Source organism: Tigriopus californicus, chromosome 11 (genome assembly GCF_007210705.1).
Source record: "Tigriopus californicus strain San Diego chromosome 11, Tcal_SD_v2.1, whole genome shotgun sequence".
NCBI lineage: Eukaryota > Metazoa > Arthropoda > Copepoda > Harpacticoida > Harpacticidae > Tigriopus > Tigriopus californicus.
The window spans coordinates 4,401,250-4,423,927 of NC_081450.1; the positions used below are offsets into that span (position 1 = coordinate 4,401,250).

Sequence of the window (22,678 nt, forward strand, 5' to 3'; positions counted from 1 at the left end):
ACATTCATGGCTGTCATAATCGCCGCGGACATCCACTCGGGACTGAAGGTCGTCACAGGTGTTCTTAACCAAACTATGTGCGGCATTACTGTACTTGAGGCGGCAGATTTGGCCTTTATGGCTCCAGGTGCAGCTTCTGATAAAGTCGTTGGTCTACAAGTAAAAGAGGAAGATGTTATTCGTGATTTGAGACCAATCTTGAAGAGTCTGATCTTGTTTAACAACTAAGTGAAAAGATCTTGTTTATGGTCAAAAAATTGCGCTCGTTTTACCTGACAATGGAGGAGAAGTGATGAGCCTTCTTCAATTCGAATGGTATCTGTGAAGGGAATGTCTTGACCACTATCGGAACGCCCCCCATGTTGGAGAATTTCGAAAGCACAACTCTTTGCCATGAAAGCAAACAAGAAGACGGCAAATAATATCATGTTCTTGTTTTGATGATGCGTACACCTCCATATGCTGGAAAGATCTAGTCACTCAGCATCCTATATGGAGGGGACTTCCCAGATTTGCTCCACGTTCTTGGAATCATTGGATGTCAACCTATGACTAAATCAGGAGGAAGTTGGTGTCTAGGTGATAAAAATAATGTCCACGTGGCTCTTGAACCTTCAGTCGCGATTTATTGCGTCAACAAACGGTTAACAAATTTAAGGTCTTTCGCGCGAGGTCGACCGGCTTCTTAGTGTCATGTTGGACGGCCCCAAATTCTGGAGCTTCCGCTTTTCTTCTAAGAAGTCCTTTGTGCTCACTTGAGTTGCCTGAGGTTCAACTTCGATTTCGTCACATTGGGTGCCTTTCCTCTTTTTGGAGAAATCCAAAGTTTGGCTCCATCGATCCACTAATTGATACTTGAAGACGACTCTTCCCTCTTCATCTTGTGGATTTGGGTTGTCCCCGTCCGCTTCGTCCTTGTCTGGTGCGTCAGGATCAACCTCTACGCACGTCCCAGGAATATTTAACATCCAAATGGTATCAGTTTCCTCAAGATATATGTCGATTTCTTTGGAATGCTCGGCCTCCAACTTCTCGAGGGGACCATTCGAACGGGCTGATACGTCTTCGTGATCAATTTTGTCCTCTGAAAACACATCATTCGGGTCCTGGAAGAATCGTGAGCGTTCTACTTCACTTATTCTTTGCCAATCACTCAACGTTGCAGACGTACCCCTAGTGGACCAGCCATGTCGCCCTCTTGATTGGAATTAACTTGGTTATCCTGGGATTTGTTGATTTCGTCCCGATAGAACCGTGATTGCTTGAGGGATCCCAAGCCCGCCATACTATACAAGGCTGTGGTTACGTGAAGAAAGGTCCTCATTATGGTGTTGGGGCGCGGGACTTTCCGCACCCGTTTTTCCACCTCCTCCTGAAATTGAAATCACAATAACCTTCAAAAAACGCTTAGTTGCAAAAACCTGCACGATCGTCATTGACAAATTACAATCATATTTTTCAACCGTATTATCGAATTCCAACATTTGTTGGTCGCTCCATGTCAAAGAGATAGGAATGTACTCATACTGTCAATACTCTACCTTTAATTTTGGGTCCTCACTTGGCAAGTAAAGTGGAAGCGGAGTGACATTGTTTCCTTCTGGATCAAAAAATTCCACGACAGGCTCCTCTTCAGCACCCTCGCCTTCAATAATCTTATAAGTGAATCCATGCCCGAAATCGTCTGACATCTCGTCAGGCAATCAGGGTTCTGAATGCTCTCTGCAAATATTAGTTTTCACGATTTGATTGCGTCTTGATGAGATGCTTTTCCCCTTTTTTGGCTAATAACAAAATCTGCCGGTTGGGTTTGATCAATATTCAGCTTCCCGAATCCCGACCAAGGTTTGGCTGACTTTTCCACTTCCAACCAAGCAATCCAATCCCCGGTAAAGTGGCTCAAAGGATCCATTGAGATGGAAAATCACCCATGTTAATAAAGGAGTGGTAAATTTCTCACATTAATTGTCATTGTTCGACCGTCACCGTGTTTCTGGCTCCCTCACCTTCCATGGATACTTGATCAAATACAAAGTGCAACTGCAGCTGCACACCTATCTCTTGCCGCCTTTGAAGCAGCTGTTCCGACATTTAGCTCTAATGGGGTTCCTTTTTTTAATACTAAAAATGTCTCTGAGACCTCTATGTAGGCAACGTTGGAGGGTGTCGATGGTTCATTCAGGGTAATTTGTTTGGTTACAAAGAGTCTACGTAGGCGCACTTAGTTTACTCGAACCGTGCCAGAATGTATCCGCCATTGAGGACCATCGGAAAGAGGGAAAGGAAGAGAGGGAGAAAGAAATAGGCAGCAAAAAGTTGGCAGATTTACGATGGTGTCCTCGGCTTTTACCTCCCTCCGATATCCCGTTGTCTGAAATGTTGGTCGCCCAAGTCCAGATTGGTCCATCCAGGGCTTGAACTGACATGAACGAATCATCAGATCGTTGGCGACCAAAGTTTGGGCATTCATTGAGCTCGCAACAAGCAAATGGTCACTCATGACACAGCTTGGAATGGAATAGCGAAGAGGAAGCCAGCGAGCCCCCCATTAGTGAATGCATCAACTTGGGAGGGTATTTTACTCTCTTCCTCGACTCACGTGGAGATATGAGAAGGACGTTTCTAGACTGGCCTCATTACCCCAGTAGAATGGTATACGTACAAATATATTTGTAACTCTCTAGAACGTGATTTTTCGAGGAAGAAATCGACCTTGAGACCTGGATGCTAATGATATGTCCATACAGATCCGATAATGGCTTCTAATGATCATAATTCTTGGCCTTATATCAATGGCAAATTACCAATTCCCTTCTCAGCGGGGTTCAAACATCCTGAGGAGAGGCTCTGGATGGAGAACAAGCTGGGCCCAATCACCATTTATTCCACCCATATCTAACCAGCCGGTTTTCAATTCAATGACCGACCTATTTTAAATCGAATTCCTCAACTCTTTTCAAGACACTCGGCATGACTGGAGAACAAAAGATTTCTTAGGGAGGAGCCTCTAGCAACTATGAATTGGATCTTAACATGCAATTGGCCCAAGTAGGTTTTTCGATAACCCATAGTTGATAAATGCTCAATTGTGACAAGGCACACTTAAATGAGCACAAAGCATTAGTGGAATTCGTTTGTCATTGTAGTTCAATAGAAGAACAATGGTCATCTATCATTAAGATTTCCACTCGTCATGTCAAAACAAACTTAAGCAAATCTTTGACAAGGTTGCGTGATTGCAGTCTTTTGAATTGTCTCCGAACCTCGTTCACATTTCCAACACTAAAAAATTAAACGAAAATTCCGACCAACCCCATCGCTCAAAAAGGTGCCAAATAGTTCCAAGCACCTCTTTGTGGTCCCAAGAGGGTTGCATTGTGCTTGTTTTTCTGAAGGTTCCAAACCCAAGGCAATAACCTGGAGATAAAAAGATAAGTATATAGCATGGCTTGAATCAGCCTGGAAAGAGTCGAATGAAATGCTGAGTAATCAAGATCTTGTAATCTTTGAAGAGCTCCCTTCCTCCCCTCAATTCTTTGACAAGGCCGTAGATGGATGAGTGGTCTGTGCTAGGGTGGCAAGGCCTAAATTTCCGTTCAAGCAAAGGTCCAAACGTCTCAAAGAGGAAGAACGAACTTAGGGTGGAAGAAATATAAGGCCACTCAGCAAGTAGTCTCATTTGATAATGGCTCTTTTTTTCTCTCTCGCAATTTTCCCATCTTTCTTTTAAAGAAACTTTTCTCCTCCAAACATTTGTCTTTTCTCGGTGAAAGAACCTGATAAAAAGGTGGAAACAGGCTCATTTTTCCCCGTCGTAAGAAGATCCGGTGAGAAGAAAGGAGCCTTCCTTGGTGCATGAAGGTTGCCATGAATGTAATATCCTCCTGCTAGGTCACACCAAACACAGTGGCACTAGCATTGTGGTGTTCTCGATATGAATGGTACTAAGCGTCCCATTTCAATGTCTTTTATGACTCATCATAAACGTGGATATAAAAAGATGAAATGGTCTACCATTGTGAACCACCTGGGGAATGTATGGCCCCAATGTATTATTCTTCATAGACAGGAATATAAATGCCAGCTTGTCAGGCCTGTTATGGCCTAGAAACAACCAAAGAATAACAGGGGGCCGAATTTACGTCGGTTTCTAAGAAAAACTGGCCTTCTCTGAAGTCTTGCCGCGCAAAAGTCGGAAAAGGCCAACAACAACGGAGAGAAGCTTGAAAATCAATGGGTTGCAAGTAATGGCCTAGAACAAATTTATCCAAGGACAACCAATATTGCGCCAATTGTTTATGACCAGCCAGTTTGAAACCTTTTTGGGACGAAAAGAAAAAAGGGGGAAAACAAACTGAACCTTACTTTAAAATTCTAGTCCGAGTGCTTCCTTGTAGTGACCGCCTTTTCGAAGTGGGCACTTTCAGTCCATTTAAGGATGTTCACGAGTGTGTTCAACATGGTGCGTTATTAATATTTCATATGAAATTCAAGCATGCCACCAAGGTATTCAAAACCAACCCCTTCTTCTTGAAGGGGAACGTGAATATTTCATGACTCGGGCTTTTCCGCTCTTGAATTGAGCCAATCGACCAACGCGTCCCTAAAATGGCCAATATCCATGGGAATAAGAACGGAAGGGGTGAAATTTTCTTACATACACATCAAAGAGCATCGTGTGAAATTGCCCGATACTTGGCCACAGATATGATTATGCCTCTCATGCCAGTTCCTTTCTTACATTTTAGGTTCGATTCTTTGGGCATGGTAATTATCTATCTAAGGACTATCAAGTTGACCAAAAAATACGATGTAAGTAGGGGTGATATTCTATTGTTGAGCATGAACTGGAGGCATCATTATTATACCTTTATCATTGCCAAAAACTAGAAGTACGTTTATTAACTTTATAGAAAGTAAATAAATATTTCAAGTACATAAGTCATTGGCTAGGTTAGTTTTTTTTTCATGTTTTATTTGATAGCACGGGAGAACCTCGTTGTTGCATGTCTGGTTGTACAAGCCATAATTTGAGCTCGTATGGGAGACTGACTGTTAAAGGGGGAAGGATCATAAACCCTTGTCCATCATGTCATATGATACACTTCTTCCACTCACAACCTCACCCAAGAGCACCTGAGTTCATAAGCTGAGCATATGTGAACAAAGCGGTTTTTTTTCTTATCTCAAGAAGCAAACGAAGGCCTCCAGATTTGGTGGTGTTCGTCTCATGCATGAGAGACGTTTTGTTCATTGACAACGCGTCAAATCAGGCTCTAAAAGCTCTTATCGCTTTGATTGAGCGTTTTTTGCCGCTTCAAATCCCGGAATTCGGACTGGTTTTTACCGGAGAATTCGTGGCATTGGAGGCATTTTATGCTTATCATCGGTGACGAGCTCACCGTTCAAGCTTGATGAATGAATCCGGATAAGAGCTCGAAGAGGATCCGTAATGACCTCTACTCATGACAACTGAGGTTCTTCTTAATTTCATGCATGAATCTAGTGTTTCAACATGGACGCGTTTTGAATATTTCTTTGTGTGGTTTCCAACCAAATATGGGTTGACGAATTGACTTTACCCTCACACCTTCATCAATATCAAGATCAAGATTATCATGCGACGAACTCCGCTCAAGGTGAAGCCAAGCAAACCGACTCCCAATGAGCTTCGCCAGGTCTTGGTGCGTCAAGATGAGGGATCTTTTGAAAAAAAAATGTTCATTACTCACTTTTGACTGTACGTATATCCAAGGTTCAGGGTGGCGATTACTTTAGAGGTCTGACTGAGCCTTTCCCCGGAATATGATTCGAGAGAGTCGATTCTTTGCGCAATACGATGGGAGTGCAAAAAAAGCCTCGGGAATCGATTCCTTTAAATTAGTAACAAGTTCTAAGTGAATCAAAGAAGCTCTCTTTTTGGTGAGAATGCTGAGAACTTTAAGTGTTGCCGTCCAAGAAGATATGCGACAATAGATCGAAGTTGAATGAAAATTTGGAGAAGAACTATAATTAATTGTCATCTAACGTCTCAAAATAAACGGTTCTGATGACTCCCTTGCTCGTCCAAACCTGAAATGGTTTCCCGAATCTTGATTTCTAAGAATTCTGAGACCCCTAACAAAGTGGAAAGATAATCTTTTCGTAATAAGGCACACACCATCATACCACGAGTTTTAACCGTTTAAGGCATTGGGGATCGATAGTTTTGACCTCTATCAAGTTTCATGGCCAGTTCAACTATCTTTAAAAGAGCATCGTTAGTAAATCGAGCTTGAATTCTGGAGAGTGCTCTGCAAAAAGCAAAATCTATTGCACAACTGGCCATTCGAAATGATATAAACAAATATTTTAAATCGATTCAATTTGAAGAATAAGCTAAGTATTCAAGCTCTTTGAACAACGACACGGAAGTGCTCTCATACAATGGAAATCGATAGAAGAGTTGACCGTCCACTAAGCCTTTCCAAATACAAGCATATATTTTATTCTTATCACGCCATGGCTTCACTGATTCCTCATAATTTTGCAAAAACGGCTTTTTCTTGAAAATTGTATTTTCACTCTTTACTCGTCGTTCTATCTCGAATGAGGTTTTGGATATTGGAAGGGGCTCATCAAAATTCCAACATTGAATATTAGGACGAAGTTATTAGTGAGAAAATTGGGTATGAACAAACATTATCTGAAACGATATCAAACGAGTTTGAGGTGCGAGTACGAGCAAATGATAAAGCAAACATGCGACCAAAAGGACCACAACTTTGCATGGACAGGAAAAATTGATAAAAACAACCCAACAAATGCGTGCAAGAGCTAAAGTGAATATCGGGAAAGTTACATTTAATTGCATCAAATCATATTTCAAATTAGGGTTCAGTTAATGACTAGTATGATGTAAGAACAACTCATTGTATATCTGTAAGAAATGCGATGTGAAAGACTTGGTTTCACCTAAATCCTAGAAATATAAATTATTTTGACAAACATAACTTTTTATGAAATTTAGCGTGTACGAGTCACTTGGTTTATTATCCAAATGCTGTCATGTCAATCAAGCTGATTAGAATTTTCATCACATTGTCACATTTCCACAATAATGTCATCATTATTGTTCTTGTTCCAACTTTGATCAAATATGACATTAAATCGGTTTGAATTCGCAATGTCCAAGTACATATCGTTGTCCCTTTTTTCAGCCCGAGAGCACGAATCGTCATTCATCAGGGAAAACTTACACCCGTATTTTCCATTAGTTGTCTTTTATGAACATCAAGGCAGGAATGCATTGACCTCTATAGCAGTAATCTACGAGGGTAACTATCATTTGGGGGATGTGTTCGTCCAGCCGTCTCGTTTCAGCTTGATTAGAAGTTGACACGCCATTGAACCAAAGAACCACGACGTCACGTGTTTTTTGCCCCATCTACAGTACAATACATGCACGAGTGCAACGAGGCAATAGACTGAACTGGACTGAAAACTCCTCATCAATTCATAGAACGCAATCAAACAAACCAATTCAAACATAAATGTGATTGCAATCCTCCTTTCCCATTTTCGGTTAGTATGCGTTAATTTGAATGTTGCACATGGCCTTAAATCATACCTTAAGTCATGATCAGATCGATTAAAAATATGAAGTCAGCAGAACAACTCAACGATCCCACCTGTGAAGTAAACGCTAATGTGAAAACCAGCAGGCATGTACATATCAATGCTCTGGCTCATGCATGAAAGACGGAGAGGAAGCCTTTAATCTTGGATCGTGAGGCACGTTCGATTACCGAAGATATTAGGCTTTCCTATCACGAAGACGAGAACCTCAGGGGATGAATTTGGGGCTGGCCTGTTCGAGGAATCCGACCATTGTTGGCTGGAAGTCTTGACCCTTTCAGATCGATTTGAGATGCAATCCGAGGGATTTTATCCCTACTCAGACATGTTTTGACATGTGGAATGCCTCGCCAAAACCTCACGCCCAACCCTAACAACTCATTTCGGATATCAGATTGGGCGTGAACTAGATGAAAAAGATCACTGGGTGTTCTAAGAAGCTCCTGTTAAGCATTTGGTTTTATTTTCTAATAATGCGAAGGTAGATGGATGCTTGCTAGATCGTTGCTTTGTAATTGTTTCTTCTATGTATAAGCAGCGAAACATGTTTGCTTTCTGTCATTAGATGATTTGTCACGCATTCGTTGAATATGAATGCATTTAACAGCAAACACAAAACAAATCGTGAATCNCATTTGGTTATATTTTCTAATAATGCGAAGGTAGATGGATGCTTGCTAGATCGTTGCTTTGTAATTGTTTCTTCTATGTATAAGCAGCGAAACATGTTTGCTTTCTGTCATTAGATGATTTGTCACGCATTCGTTGAATATGAATGCATTTAACAGCAAACACAAAACAAATCGTGAATCCAGGCTAGTTCGAACAATGAAGTCCACTTCTCTTCTTTCTCGGGCTCCTTCATTGTTTAATTTGCTTCCCTTAAACATTCGTGGGTAATATGTAGAAAAAATAGGTTTTTCGAGAACTTGCTGCAAACCGAATGGTAAGTCTGAATTTCTTTTTTGAGCCAATGTATGCTTTTTCGAGAAAAAAATGTCGCTGATTCTAAAGCAAAACATGGTTAAAAAAACTTTATGTTCATTTAAAGAACTGAATGAAATTTTGAAAATAAACGTATTAAAAAAAATCATGTTCCTCGATCTTTTCATTTTGTTAGGGACGAGATTTAGACTGGAGCATGAGACTGAATATCCAATCAACATGGTCTCAATGACCTTTGGCGGCAAATATGAAAGAAAGAATGTATCTTGATTTCTACCAAAGATGTCCACCGTATATCAAATGAAGGGCTACACAAGTGAAGTTGAATCAAATGGGAGTTTTAATCATTACTGTCGCACAACATATTTGATAGCACTGCCGAAAACGAAACCGTGGTAGCAATCTAAATCCTTTGGGAGATTATTGGAGACAGTTGTCTGACAGGGACAAGGAACTAGACAATAAATTCCATCAATCAAATTAAGTTGACATCTTACAGAGTGGTGCAATAACGGCGTTTCTTAAGATTTGTTTTTCCTTCACTTACAATACCTATTAACTGTATGAACAGTGTAGCTCGAAAAGGAACGTAAATATTAATCAGGTGATGTAACAGATGTCGAGATCCTACACGACACATAAAAATGGAGATTATTGACACGACATCTTGTTACATTACGGATAGCAATTAGCCCTTGAAGAAGAAAATAATGAAGGCACTAACAGGAATCATTGATTTACACCATGCTTGTATTTTTTATACAACAGAATTCGACTCTTAAGAACAGTTTCATCCAGGGATGTTCAACATGCAAAACATTTTTTGACACCCTGTACTATACATTGAAACTCCAATGTTCAATTCCTTGATTTTGATCTTCTCCGAAAATACCGTGCTGAATCTCTGTGTCCAAATTGGAGGGTGGTCCTTTCGGCACACGATCCCAGCCACGTTTGGCGAACCCAATTATGGACGATCTTCACTTGCCGAAAATTGTCGACACGAATTTGCGAGCTCTAAATCCCAAGCCACGCTTGCGGCTCTCCTTCTTGGTAGGTTCTTCATCATGTTTTGGTTCTTCTTTGGGTTGATCTTCATCTCCAGGTGTCTGTTCATCTTGGGTTGTCCCTTGGAGTAGCTCATCAATTGAAATCTTCGAGCACTTTTCTAACCGAAGACTACGCAACAGTTGATCCACTTCCTGATCCTTGGAGTCATGAGGATCTTGAACTTGCGCCGCATCCACCGGAACCCTTGATTGGCAATCGTGCGTGTCCTTGAACTGACATTCCGTGCTCAAGGCAATGGCCAAGGCCTTTTCATTTTTGAGCCTCTGCTTCTCGGCCCTCTTCATCTTCTTGGTCTTCTTCCCAGGTTCCACGGATTTCAACTTCCGGAGAGCGCTTGTCTGCTTGAGCTCAATTACAACGCATTGAGGGCAAACCTTGACCTCTTGGGTGCCCACATATTGATCCATGATGACCGAATCTTTCACGTGGCGACATTGGCGATCTCGGTGGACCAACATCGCTACGACGATATCCGTCATTGTTTCGGAAATGTTGGCGGAGTCAAGCCCTTCAGCCATCGATTGTTTAATCATCTCAATAGCACTTAAAACTTGCTCTGCGTAGACAATGCATCGCCAAGCCGGAACCTTGAGTTGAATGATGGCTTTAGCTTCGTCAATATATGAGAACATGGCTTCGGCGAGTTCATTCGTGATCCGGGATTGGCGAGACGATTCTGATTCACCTTCAACCGGAGCGATGATTGCTTCAATGTCTTCGGCAAACTTGGTACCACAAGTTTGAAAGGCCAGGGCAATGATCAGGTTGTAAATATAGTTGCTGCCATGATCCTCGTGTATGGCGTCTTTGGACAAGAGTAGGAAATCCTCTTTGGTCAAATTGCAAGGATTGATGCCAAACCGGAACAACTTCTCATGAAGATCGCGGTTCAAACGGACCATGATGGCTTTGTAGAGGGTGTCAAATTCCTCGGATGACTCTTTGAGAGTCATTTCAAACGAGTTGATATTGACGACGAATGAAGAACGTGTGATCGATTGGAATTTCTTGGAGAGACTGAAGAGCAATTGAAGACAATTCCAATCTAAGACTCAACTCCTTAGCAACACAATGCTATGATCCCTAGAGAATTGCGGACGCGCGGGAATAATTTATACACTGAGCGATATTTTGAGCCATCGGTTCTAAAGAGGTCCTGATGTTGCTGGATCAGATCCCAAACCAATCATCTCGAAATGTTGACGACCCATGAGAAGCATTTGTCAGCGCCAGTTTCAGCCTTTTTGGAGCACTTCCTCCTGTTCTCTCTATCGCATTGCACGTGTGTGCGTGCGTGGGGATGTGTGCCGCCTTAAAAGATCGATGGATCGCAAACCCAATGAAGGTGAAACGGGAACATGGGGGCTTGTCACTGGAAAAAATTCTGCAATCATTTTAGTTTGACCCTTTTCAGTGTACTTGCTCGAGCTGAACGTCCCAGTTAGTGCTTCCAGTATCATAGTACAGAAGACCGAGTTGACCGCTAAGTTAGCTCTAAAGGAGGAGGCAACAAGAGCGAGCGGATCAATGCTGGTCAGAAAGAGGACACTGCTCAGGATTCCACTTTTGGAAATACTTTTTGTGACTTTACAAATGCAGGTTGGACAACGATCTTGAGATGGAATTAACCCTGGTTAAAAGCGTCACAGGATGGAAATGAATGGATTTCAAATCCAGTTACTGATTGGATCTAGGCTCAATTTTTGGTATATGGTATGGCATAAAAAAGGTACGAACAGATCGACCATATTTAAGCTATTTTGGTTCGGTTTATATCGGTTTCGTTAGTATACGTGCAAATTCTTAACCGCTGAACACACGAGAAGACTTACGAGCATTTAGTTCGTTTAGGATCAATCTAATTTTATGTGCCTTTTCCACCGTCTCTAAAGCGCCTCATCCAGTTTCTTCTCCCTTTCTAGCACGCCCAAATGCAGCTCTATAGTTCTGAAACTTCAACATATTTGTAACGATCAGCTGACACACCTGATTGATTAACCGGTTCACTTTTTACGGGTACATTCGATACTCTAGGTACAAGTGCAACTCTCTCAGGTTTGGATTTGAAAAGAGATTGTCACATTTCTGTCAGTGTGTAATTGAAAGGTCTTTCGAGCTGAAGGAACCCTGTCGTGGCCAAACTATGTCGGTCAAAATGATGAGAGAAAAGTGGCCGATTTTCCCCTTTTGTGTCGATGCGAACTCGCTCAATCTGGCGTTACTTAGCTTGGCAGCACCAACTGGTCGACCAACTGAAAGACGAGGATCGATTCCTATGGTAACACGAACAATTCAAATATCGATCTTGATCTTCACATTCACGATCACCTCAATGTCTGGAGATCTTGAGAAGGGAAATTGGTCTCTTTTCGCACAGTACGAGATCGATTTTTTAAATCTGATATCGTTTCATTATTTAACGGAGTACAAGCCGCAAAGTTCGGTCCACTTGAATATTGTCTGTTGTACGTAGATTGACCTATAAAGGTCCTTACTGTTTCTGAAATGAAGATATGTTATGGATACGGAGAATGTGGTTGCACCACTTCTTGTTTCACCCTACCATTTCTATGGCTCGCTTCCCCTGGTTAAATTGAATATGATAAATCGGCGATTCCCTAGCTGACAGCTCAATTTTAAGAATGGCCGAGGGACGAGGAATGCTCAGCTCTTCTTCACTCTTGTTAACAAATCAACCAGGAAGCCTGTCATCAAGTGATTCGAATCATACCATGCAATCACGAAATCGCCTGGCTTGGACGCAGACGAGACTCCAATCTGAATACTTGATTGGTAATAAATGACTCCACAACCGTTCATTTGGAGACTCTCACTTGTGGTTTGGAACTGAACAAGCCTTTTCAGCTATATCTAATGCGCATTGACGGCCCAACCTTTTTGGCTGCATGTGTCTGTAGTGAATATCTCCTCTTCTGTCGCCCACGCCCTCATCAACTTCTCAGGTGGTTAATAATTCGAACGCAAGAACCTCTTTTTATAAGTGCTCCACAGATGTACTAAGCCTCAAATCCAGCCCGTTTCCACCACGTGCTTAAGATAAGAAGCCATGTCCGTGACTGAGGCACGTGCTTGGAGTGGTTGGCAAGAAATCACTGATCAAATATCAATAGGCGAATGGAGGAGAGCAAATGTTTGATGCACCTTGGTTAGATCCTCCTGCGGGCACATCAAATATTGAGCCAACCATCAAATACGCACAGACGATGATGCCCGATCCGTCCATGCCATAATGGCAAATGTATGATCGAGCATATTGCGTATGTAGAATATGTGGAACGTGTTTGGCCCAGTTTAAAGATCACGACGACGACGTCAATGATGATGATGGTGGTGATGATCGTGGAGACGTCCACCAGGGCTCGCCACCAGGGCTCGCCACAAGGGGTGCTGAGTGGTTAATGCGACCACTAATAACTAGAAGGGGTTTGATGGTACAACGAGTGGGTCACGCTTCGCGAACTTACAAGCAAACAAGGCCATTATTCAAGGGAACGCGACCACAACTCTTCGAACCAATGCAGTAAATCCTGTCGGCCACCATTATCGAGAGACTAGCAGTGGCCTTTAATGAAAGAATAGCATCGCTGTGGCTCGTTGTTAAAAGAACAGACACGGGATATGTGTCTAGTGAACCTTTTTTAGTATCGCAAACCAGCTTCTGAGTGAATTATGTTTTAAGTTGAAGATACCCCAATACGGCATTGCAATCATCATGGAAAAAAGGTCGATGGGACAATACGTTACGTTAGATACTCACTAACTAAAAAGAACTAGCGTATACTTTCCACAAATATTGGAGTCTATCTTTCAAGTCCGAGTCATATTTCCTTGCGGTTATTGGATACTAGGGGATTGCTCGATATTCTGGACAAGGGTCAAAGCATGGCTACATTGTCCAAGATGAAATATGAAATGAAGGATTATTGAATCTCATCAGATCTCGAGATGTTTCAATCTCATTAGCTTAAGAAAGCATAGTATTGGAGATGACTAAGGACTAACAATATATTTGTGGCCTGACAACTAATATCTTCCAGTTCTATTCAAATTTGTTGATATAACCTTTAATCTGCAACATGAAAACATGAACAAAGTGTCAGACTCTTTTTCTATGTGAATCAACTTATGCAATAAAACAAATTTATCAAAAACTGATGTGCTAATTCGTTGGCTTGAGTTTCCAGGCTTGCATCGGTTAAACATGTCTAAGCATTAAAACTGCGGGTTCGTCTTTCAAGAGCCAACTAACAAAGGCGATTAAGATCGAGCACTTAAGCATTGATTACCAATAAAAATGAAACAATCAAGCTTGATATACTCGGTTGATTTCAAGACGATTTAAAACCCTCCCAGTCACCCTGGTTGACTGATTTTTATTTGACATTTTTGACGCATCTCCAGTGTGCCATCCATACAAACGAGCCGTCCTTGAAATTGCCTATTGTGAGGCGAGATCAAAGGATTTCTTTTCCACTGCATTGCATGTTCAATGGTCGTTTCCAAGAGAGAAATGCTCGCAAGGAAAGCCTTACATCTCGTACCTACTTCATTGAACGATGCCTTACGTTCATTTCCCCACATTTTTCTTGGTTTAAAAACCCTCCCACCCATCCAGCCAACCAACCAAGCAACCAACCAAGCAACCAAGCGCCCTATTCCTTAGAGAGGAAGGTTTGCGTGCCACATGCGACGAGACAAGTGATTTCCATCAAAATTCAAATGACTACTCTCGACACACTGGATACAAACCCAAGGAAACTGGCCATAAATAGTTATGGGAGATGCCGTGCACTCGCATATTTTGATACAAAATCAATGCATACTCGAGGTACACAGTTTCATGTACCAAGGGAACAACTATGCAAACACCGCCTATACCTCCATACCTCCATCTGGACTGGAAGGCTCCTTGGAACAGAACCTTGTTTCATGGAGTAAATCAAAACTTAATACAACTACAGCCAAACCTATTCAGAGACGTTATACTAGTAATTGTGGTAAAATGTCAAATTCTTGAAACACCTTCCCGTACAAAGGAGTATTTGAGGTCCCAGAGATCTTGGTCGAAACGCTTGTTGTGTTGGATGGTTCCTGCTGTGGGTTTTATGGCTTTTCTCGCGAGGATCTTTCCTTCGGGAGAGATTCTTTCTCGGGGGTTGTTGATTCAAGAAAGCGAACCAGGGTGGTGTGGGCAACGGCTTTATACTAGCTGGCTAGCTGTGGTACTTTATATATATATATATGAATAGATCCCTCTGATTTATGGGCCGTGGGATCATTCCCCACACAAACGACACTCATTTCCAACCTGTGCTTTGTGAAACAAAAGCGTCCACGGAAATCCGATCTATCCTGAATAAGAATCTGAAACTAACTTGAGAGAACAAACTCATTCCGCGTTTCGTCATGTGAGATATGAGATGCCCAATTATGGTTGCACCTCTAACACCCGTTTGCTCAGACATGGCCAAGCCCCCCTTTCGCGAATAACCATTGAATTAAATCAGCCGAAAATGGGCGGGGAATGATCACGCGGGTGCATAATTTGAAATATAATCAGTCGAAGAGGAAAAAAACGAGCACGGGGGAGATCAAGCTGGTCGGGAAGGCAGGAAATTTAGATCCACACTGAGCAGCCCCATGAAATATGATGTGTGTTGGAGGGGAAGGGTCGGGTGGTTTTTTTTCTCCTCCAGACATCTGTTGGTTTATTCTAATGGGATTTGTCGTCGCTGGGAGAAAAAAAGGGTGCAGTTTGGTATTAGTTCATAAAACAAGGTTCGATATTCCGAGCTATCTCATTGATTTGTAACTTACCACGGTTGTGGAAGGCAGCCTTCAATACATGACTTATTCTTCGTCCTCTGATTGATAGCTAAAGATTTGAGGTTGCTATGGCATTGTCATGATAGTTCCTGAAATACACATAATCTAATGTGTTCTGGTTTCAAATGAGAATGAGGGATGGCTCATTAAATCGGATCTAGTCCATCGAACACATTTGTCTCTCAGGTAATGTTCGATGAGGGACATTAGAAAAACACAGGTGTTTTAAGTTGCCCCCAGTTCTTGCCAAAAAAAAATGGAAAATACGTGACCAGTGCTGCGAGAGAGTTGGAAAGTGATCTTTTTTTTTCTTTTATCATTCGTGTGGACAAAACATTTTTCAGCGGTCTTTTAATATCATTAATAATAATCTGTCTAACTTAAGAAATCTTGCGAACGAAAGTCTGCAAAAGCCGATACTTGTCGAGGCCGTCCTCTGTGAGGTTAATGTTGACCATACTTGAAATCAACAATCCAACCTAAAAAGTTTCATACTTCGTTAGCGCTTGAATATGCAATATAATGGACAATCTGGGGACTTTCGCAGACCACAATGAAGACAGAAAATGGAATCTAGTCTTTCCATCGCTGTGGCCTTAGTATCCATGCGTATACCTTTATTACAGCGTTTTGAAAGGTGAAAGGCGGACAGAGAACCTCGGTTGAATCGTGGCTTCAAAGGATTGTAAATTATTAATGAGTCCATCCAATAATTCGAGAGACAAGCCCACCTTCGTCGAACCGGGTTTGGTTGGGAATTCATCATGGCATGGAGACATGTCATCACGTATTACCGTGCTTCAGGATGGCTTCTTTACAAACCTCCCCTTTCGCTTCTCCTCCATTCTCCTCCATCGTACGTATCTATCCATCATCGGCTTCTTTGGTGCGCGGGAAATATAATTTCCGTTGTACTTCAAGGCTCCGGTTTTCATCTCATAGATATAAAAAAAGTGAGTTCCCCGATCTTTTGTCAGTTGTGATCAAAAAGATGAACACCAATATAAGCCCAGTTTGAGAAGGCTGTCAACATCCACGGTGGGTTGATGAGTTATGGACTTGGGAAGCGAATTCGGAATCTGTGATTGTATTGAGGCGGCAACGATTGTGTCGGCGGATCTGTGTCCGCCAAACGCAGGGGGAATATTGATGTTCTCAAGTTTTTGGACACCCTGCTGAGACTTGGCTGGAAGTCATATCAGCCAGTTTTTAGGTTTCATTCTCCGCCATTCTCTCTCTTCTCCTATGGACAGTGAACTTCCTAGCGGGGAGAGAAACAATTTCTCTTTGTTGAAATTGATCAGTCATCTTCGATTAATGATGGCATATGGCCAATAATTTGACGGGAAGAGATCGTAAATGCACATATTGTAATGAGATCAATTTCATAAGAGATAAGAGTAACTGAGTTTCGGAAATTGTGCAAAGTTCGCATGTATAGGAGGATTTAAGGGCATGAAATTTATTCATAGATTTGCAGAAAGCACTTATGAGATAAGAGGTAAGAAGTGCACTTCATTTACTAATGCCCTTATTTCTCGGTGAATTTGAGGAAGGCGTTAGTACATTCATTTCTCAGGCAGTAAAATATCTGTTTCAAGACTCTTTATCATGATATGTTAAAAACTGAGTCAGCGGCCAAGTTCTGAAGACCTTAAGCCTACAAATCAGACAAGTGCTATGGGATATCCTGACAAAAATCTTGAAGTGCCCAAAGAGTCAAACCCTTGATTAAGTCTCACTTTTACATTAGCGTTCAGTGCCGTTGAAGTGTATGACAGCATATAGCAGTAGAGAAATAATAGGGAAAGCGCCATTTGCCTTTCAAATGGAAGATGTCACTATCAGCTGTTTCAACAACGCTTCAAATACTCAAGAAAAAACATGCGCCGATCAGAGTGCTGGTCAACTCTGACGAAACTTTCCAGCATTTCTCTCCAAACCTCGTTTTAGGAAGTATTTAGTATCTGAACTTCAAATCAATCAATCAAAATATCTGATCTTAAGGTTAATGTTGCAAAATTTCAATGCATTATAAGAGATTACGGAAACTTAATAATGTCTACGAAACATAATTAGAGAACAGAAAAGCATTAGTTCCAATACAACCCGATAATGGTCAGTTAAATCGTTTTTGCAGATTTACCTGCCGTTAATGGGAATGTAATCTCAAATGGTATGAAATGAAATATATGTACAAGTTGGGAAACCAAAATTTAGAATCTCCTGCAATTCGTATTTACAGGCTAATCTTTTGATCAATCAAATCCCACTTTAAGCAAAATAGCAAACCCATGATACTCTCCTTTATAATGAGTCATCTCAAGCTACAATCGGACGACAGGAAGCGATACAGAAATCCAAAAGGTAACGGATCCGCTATCACCTCCGCGCGGAAATGACTATAAGCTCATCGCTCATAAGATCATAAGCTAATTCTACAAGATCTGGGCAGATGTCTTCTATAAGATCCTTAGGTACACCATTTGACCTTGGCTCAAGCAAGCATTAGTTTCTCTTAAGCAACTATATGTTGACCAAAGATGGTGGGTATCCCGGTCCACACGTCCAACCTGGTGCAAAATGTCTGAGCCAAGAACTTCGCGGCCCTCTGGCTTGATTATATCGGGCTGTTCTCAAGCCCTAATGCGAACCCACTCGATTTTTAAATCTGGGGTATCTTGGAGCATGAGCCAAACACAACTTCCCATTCAAACGTTGACTCCCTAAAGGTCAGCACCATCAAGAAGTGGGACAAAACGTCCTCGGCCTTCATCAAAAAGAGTTACACTTCTGTTCGGCCTCGAATTGAGGCCTTGATTGGGAAAGCTGGAGACCACGTAAAATGAAAAAGTCAGATCTCAATATGCTTGACAAGCCTTGTTTAGAACATATTCTCAAAAGTTGCTTCATAACGCCCCTATTAGCGTGTTTTTAAGGCCACTTGAATTTTCTCAATTTTGGTTTCCCACTCTGTAGTGATCATATATTAACAAGTATTTTCTTCTGAAACTTAGATACGAAAACCAAAGTATTGTTTTCTCATTACAGAATTTCAGCGCTTGTGAACACTGGCTTATACTCCATTCATTTTGATTATCAAATTTTGTCATATTGCACACATTACAAGGGGTACCATATTCTCCCAGGTGGCAATTGTATGTAGTACATAGATGTAAACAAGGCCGCTTCACGTAACTAGTGTCCATAAGGATTTATATACGTCATGATATGCCCACAAACACAATCAAGTGATACTTTGATTCTTTCTTTACTTAAAAAAAGTCTCGATGCTCTTTTGATTACGATAAGCCTTTACCTAAAAAGCAACTTTGTTTGCATGCGTATTGAAATCGTTCGCGTATGGAGAATATGGCCCTCTCTCTTGACTAATACCTAAGCTTACTGGGTTCGCTTGTTTGTTGTCATTTTCGATGTAAAGATAACAAAGGGACTCAGTCGGAGTGGTGGAAACACAAATAAGGAAAATTACTGGACAGTTACATACCGCGTGATAAGTAATTAAGGGCCACTTTTGTTGCCGTCTTAAAATTATCTTCCCTATTCCAAGACTAGTTGATGATATTGAATACAAAGTTTTCATTATTGAAAAATCTAAGGCCGTAACATAAATGATCTAATTCTAGCCTCAGAAAGATCGAAAAAAAAAATCGTACTCTACTGCATAAGTTGAATCTTTTCTCGATGTAAGATGCACTACTTGGCCTTAAAAAACTGGACTCAGGAATCTCAGCATTCACTTCTCTGTCTGGTCTGTACCCGAGGCATTCGCAACTTTTGAATTCAGTTCCATTTTCAAGTGGTTCAAGGATGGACATTGAAGGCTTCGCTCTTTTTCATTGGCATCTTTACAACCTTCAGCATACTTGTAGCGTTTGCTCTGACATGAAGACTTAGTTCAATTCTCATTTTCTGACTGAGTTTTCCCTTGCTTTATCTTTAAGAGTTCAAATCACTTTTAATCGGGGCTTTATTCTTTCCTCAATACAAGGATAGAATTGCTATTCCCGTTCAAACATTCAATATTTAGCCACTTGTTGAAAAATTGCAATGACGTTACGCGTAATAGTTGCTTTTTCTAACATTTGAATAATCACTATTTCAGGATAATTGATACATATTTCTGGCATGAAATATGTCGAAGGTAAAGAAAGTGCACGCCAGCAGGCATTTCATTTGCAAAAAGACTATCAAACATTTTAAAGGACGAGTGCTCCAAAACAGGATGATTGAGAAACCAAGTGATGATAAAAGAAAGACATGACTTTTGCAGCATTAATAGCTTTTTTGCAATAACCTCCACTGAGATTGAAGTAATTAAACAGAAAGCAAAAATAAGGTACATTGTAGTCACAACCCACACAGTGCTTACATATGTACATACATTTGCATAACGTGTAAAAATGTTTACGTACTGAAAACAAAGGATTTCTAAAGAGATAAAAAAAACGAAGAGGGCCCTTGGGATTGAAATTCATTGTAATTCATAGGTTGTTTTAGTCGTCATAATTTCACCCCGTGTTGGAAAAACAGTTACGTTTTCGATGAAAGGAATGAAACTCTGTCGTTTCGTTACTACTACCCTACCTTTAATCACCAATTGGGTTCGATTAGGGCCCTGTATTCCTAATACAGGGCACTGGGTTCGATACCGTCAAGCAAGTGTTTCGAATGGGAAGGAATTCAATGTGGCCATAATTTATTTCCACCCTGTACAAAACAACCCCCCCCTCCCCCTTCTCTGGGTTTTGGTTCAGGTTGGGATTGCCACTTTTAATCTCATTTCTATTTCTTGTACCATCTGCCCTGACAATGGTTGGTAGGTTGAATGGACATTGGACTCCACTCTCCTCCTCCCTTGTAATTCAGATTTAATTCATAGTCAGGATAATCTCCGATTTCAATTTCCGTCTTAAAATAGACTGGCCCTCCATCCGCAATTGTGGCTGGTGTCACCTGTCCGAGGCTGAATTAGTCATTGCAATTCTGCATCGCTTTTGTCAACACTCGATAAGCGAGTCTCGTTTATGTACCTCATCAAAGTGTTCGTTGTATTTCCCAAAGACCTCATCAAAAGTTAATGCATCTCGCATCTCCTTTCTCCGTACATAAATGAGAAGATATCGGCCGGATCTCAGGGTCCATCTCAAAGATCGGGTAAGGTAAAGCACTTAACATTCTTATCCATTTCGGATCGAATTATCGTAGGAATGCCATCGCTTGAGATCCGTCAAGTGCTATTATGACTGGTCGGTCCGCACTGGTTGATCTAGTGGATGGTTTATTGTTATTGCAGCATACCAAGTTTTTCCTCGGATTCGCCTGAATCTCAATCAAAAACTGACTTTGGACCATTAGATTGCGAATAAATAAAATCGTAATTTGAACCTTTCCCTTTATGAGACACCGTGTGCTAGCTGTTGGCTTTTGACGTTCAAATGGTTCAAATGGAGGTGGTGGATGGACTTGGCTGGACGTTGGAAGGGATTAAGAAATCGAGAAAAGATGATTGATTGGAGTACAATTCGGGCAATCGAGCTCATCGAGCACTTTACGTCAAATAATCCAACTCGCCCATTCCCCACAAGTCAACCCACTTCTGATCTTTTTTTCTAGATGAGGGCCAATTACGAAATATAGATCCTCCTGTGGAGGTGAAACTTTATATGACAGGTCTCCAGGATGGACTTGTACGAGTATTTTCGTCCCAGTTAATTGCAATTTCTCAGTCTGTTGACCCTGGAGGAAATTGATCCGCTCATCATGAGATTTCCGGTCATCACGTGGCGACCGAGTTTCTCTATTTCCAGACTCAAACCTGTTTCGCTCACATTTGGACATTGCTCAGATATGGAGAAACTGAAATGTCGAGACATTTTTCCATTGGAAGATGAACGTTGCTTCGCTTCTTGATGGTCTGCAGGTGACATTTCGAAGCTTGAGAAAGGATTTGACCTCAAAAATGGCTTGTCCAAAGATTGAAGGAAAATTTTCCCAACGTCCAAGACATTCCAGGACTTCCGAAAATTGGAAATCTTTTGAAAGGAACCTATTTTTTGTGATCAAGACTTGCTTTCTTATTTAGGTTCTGTAATCAAATTTGATGAATGAGATTTGAGTTCGAATGAGGATTCACCAATTCTACTAAGGAATGTGTTAGAATAAGTATCTTCGATTTATTGCCTACATTATCAAGCATGATACAGTTTTCAATGATGTGTTCTGAATTTAGAAATGCGACTACTTGCATAATCATGAACAATGTGTTGCAAAGATAACGAAAATCTTGCACCCAATTCATTAGCGTTATTCAAACACTGAAGAATTCTCCTCTACGATTCCTTAGACCTTGCAAATATCTTATCTCTAATTTTGATCAACCAACCGGAGCATCCTTTAAATCATCCAACTCACATTGAGCTTGAGACTCTCTCTGGACTTGGAATCGAATCCAGTTTATTTGTTCCCAAACGGGTTACGTTTAGCTCCTTGAAGATTGAATATGTAGATTCGTGTGATCAAAAACTGGTAATAGGACTGTTGTTGCCACCACCGATTTGCGCAAACCCTAAATCAATCACACCACCCATAAATTAAGCTTGGGTAGGACTTCCATTCCCTACTTATTGTATCCTATGCACAACTGAATACGCAATAGAGCTCTAGCAAGAGTAATGGAATGCACTTCACATCAGGGTGAAGTTTTGTCCATTGCTGATTATACCCAGTCCTACATGTGTACAACTCCTCCTTCCATTCATCTCGTTCTCGTCTTGAGAAATAACGACCTAAATGTAGTATTATCAAAATATGGTGAGAAGGCTAGAATTGAAAAATAAGGCCTTTTACCACAAATTCACCCCAAACCCAAGTATCTCATTTTAAAATATTCACTTCTGAAACCTGATACTAAATAACTAGAAAACTGTAATGGCCCTTATATTGGATATTGGGAACATCATCAAATGCAACAAATATGAAAGACAAATTAAAATGCTTCTTTGAAACTAAGCGACTGTCCTCTGGATAGACCTCTATTGCCCGAGAGTTGAGGGTGAAACCCTCCCCTCCCCAAATTGAGGCGAGGATGATGCACCCCCTGGGTGTTCAAATGAACTCATGAATCCTCCAATTCTGACAAAATCGAGCGTTGTTTCCAACGTGAGTGAGCGATCCT

General features: G+C 41.2%; 1 protein-coding gene across 2 annotated transcripts; it reads right to left on the reverse strand.

Annotated features, from left to right (window-relative positions):
- Positions 1–606: 606 nt before the first annotated feature.
- On the reverse strand, positions 607–2,059 carry LOC131890945 (uncharacterized). Of its 2 annotated transcripts, XM_059240402.1 has the most exons (4): positions 1,961–2,059; positions 1,542–1,722; positions 1,172–1,372; positions 607–1,106 (listed from the first exon to the last, which is right to left on the reverse strand). In XM_059240402.1, exons 2-4 carry the CDS (start codon positions 1,689–1,691, stop codon positions 654–656), a joined length of 804 nt encoding a protein of 267 aa, XP_059096385.1. In that variant the 5' UTR covers positions 1,692–1,722; positions 1,961–2,059; the 3' UTR covers positions 607–653. The 2 variants fall into 2 exon arrangements, with proteins under 2 accessions (XP_059096385.1, XP_059096386.1); XM_059240403.1 differs by lacking the exon at positions 1,961–2,059 and having other exon boundaries at positions 1,562–1,677.
- Between the last annotated feature and the right edge of the window lie 20,619 nt (positions 2,060–22,678).

Coding starts and splice junctions, on each gene's coding strand:
- LOC131890945 (XM_059240402.1), bottom strand. CDS start 1,691: ATGTCAGACGATTTCGGGCATGGATTCACTTATAAGATTATTGAAGGC. Junction 1,373..1,541: donor GTGAGGACCCAAAATTAAAG/GTAGAGTATTGA, acceptor TTTCAATTTCAG/GAGGAGGTGGAAAAACGGGT. Junction 1,107..1,171: donor ACATGGCTGGTCCACTAGGG/GTACGTCTGCAA, acceptor CGATTCTTCCAG/GACCCGAATGATGTGTTTTC.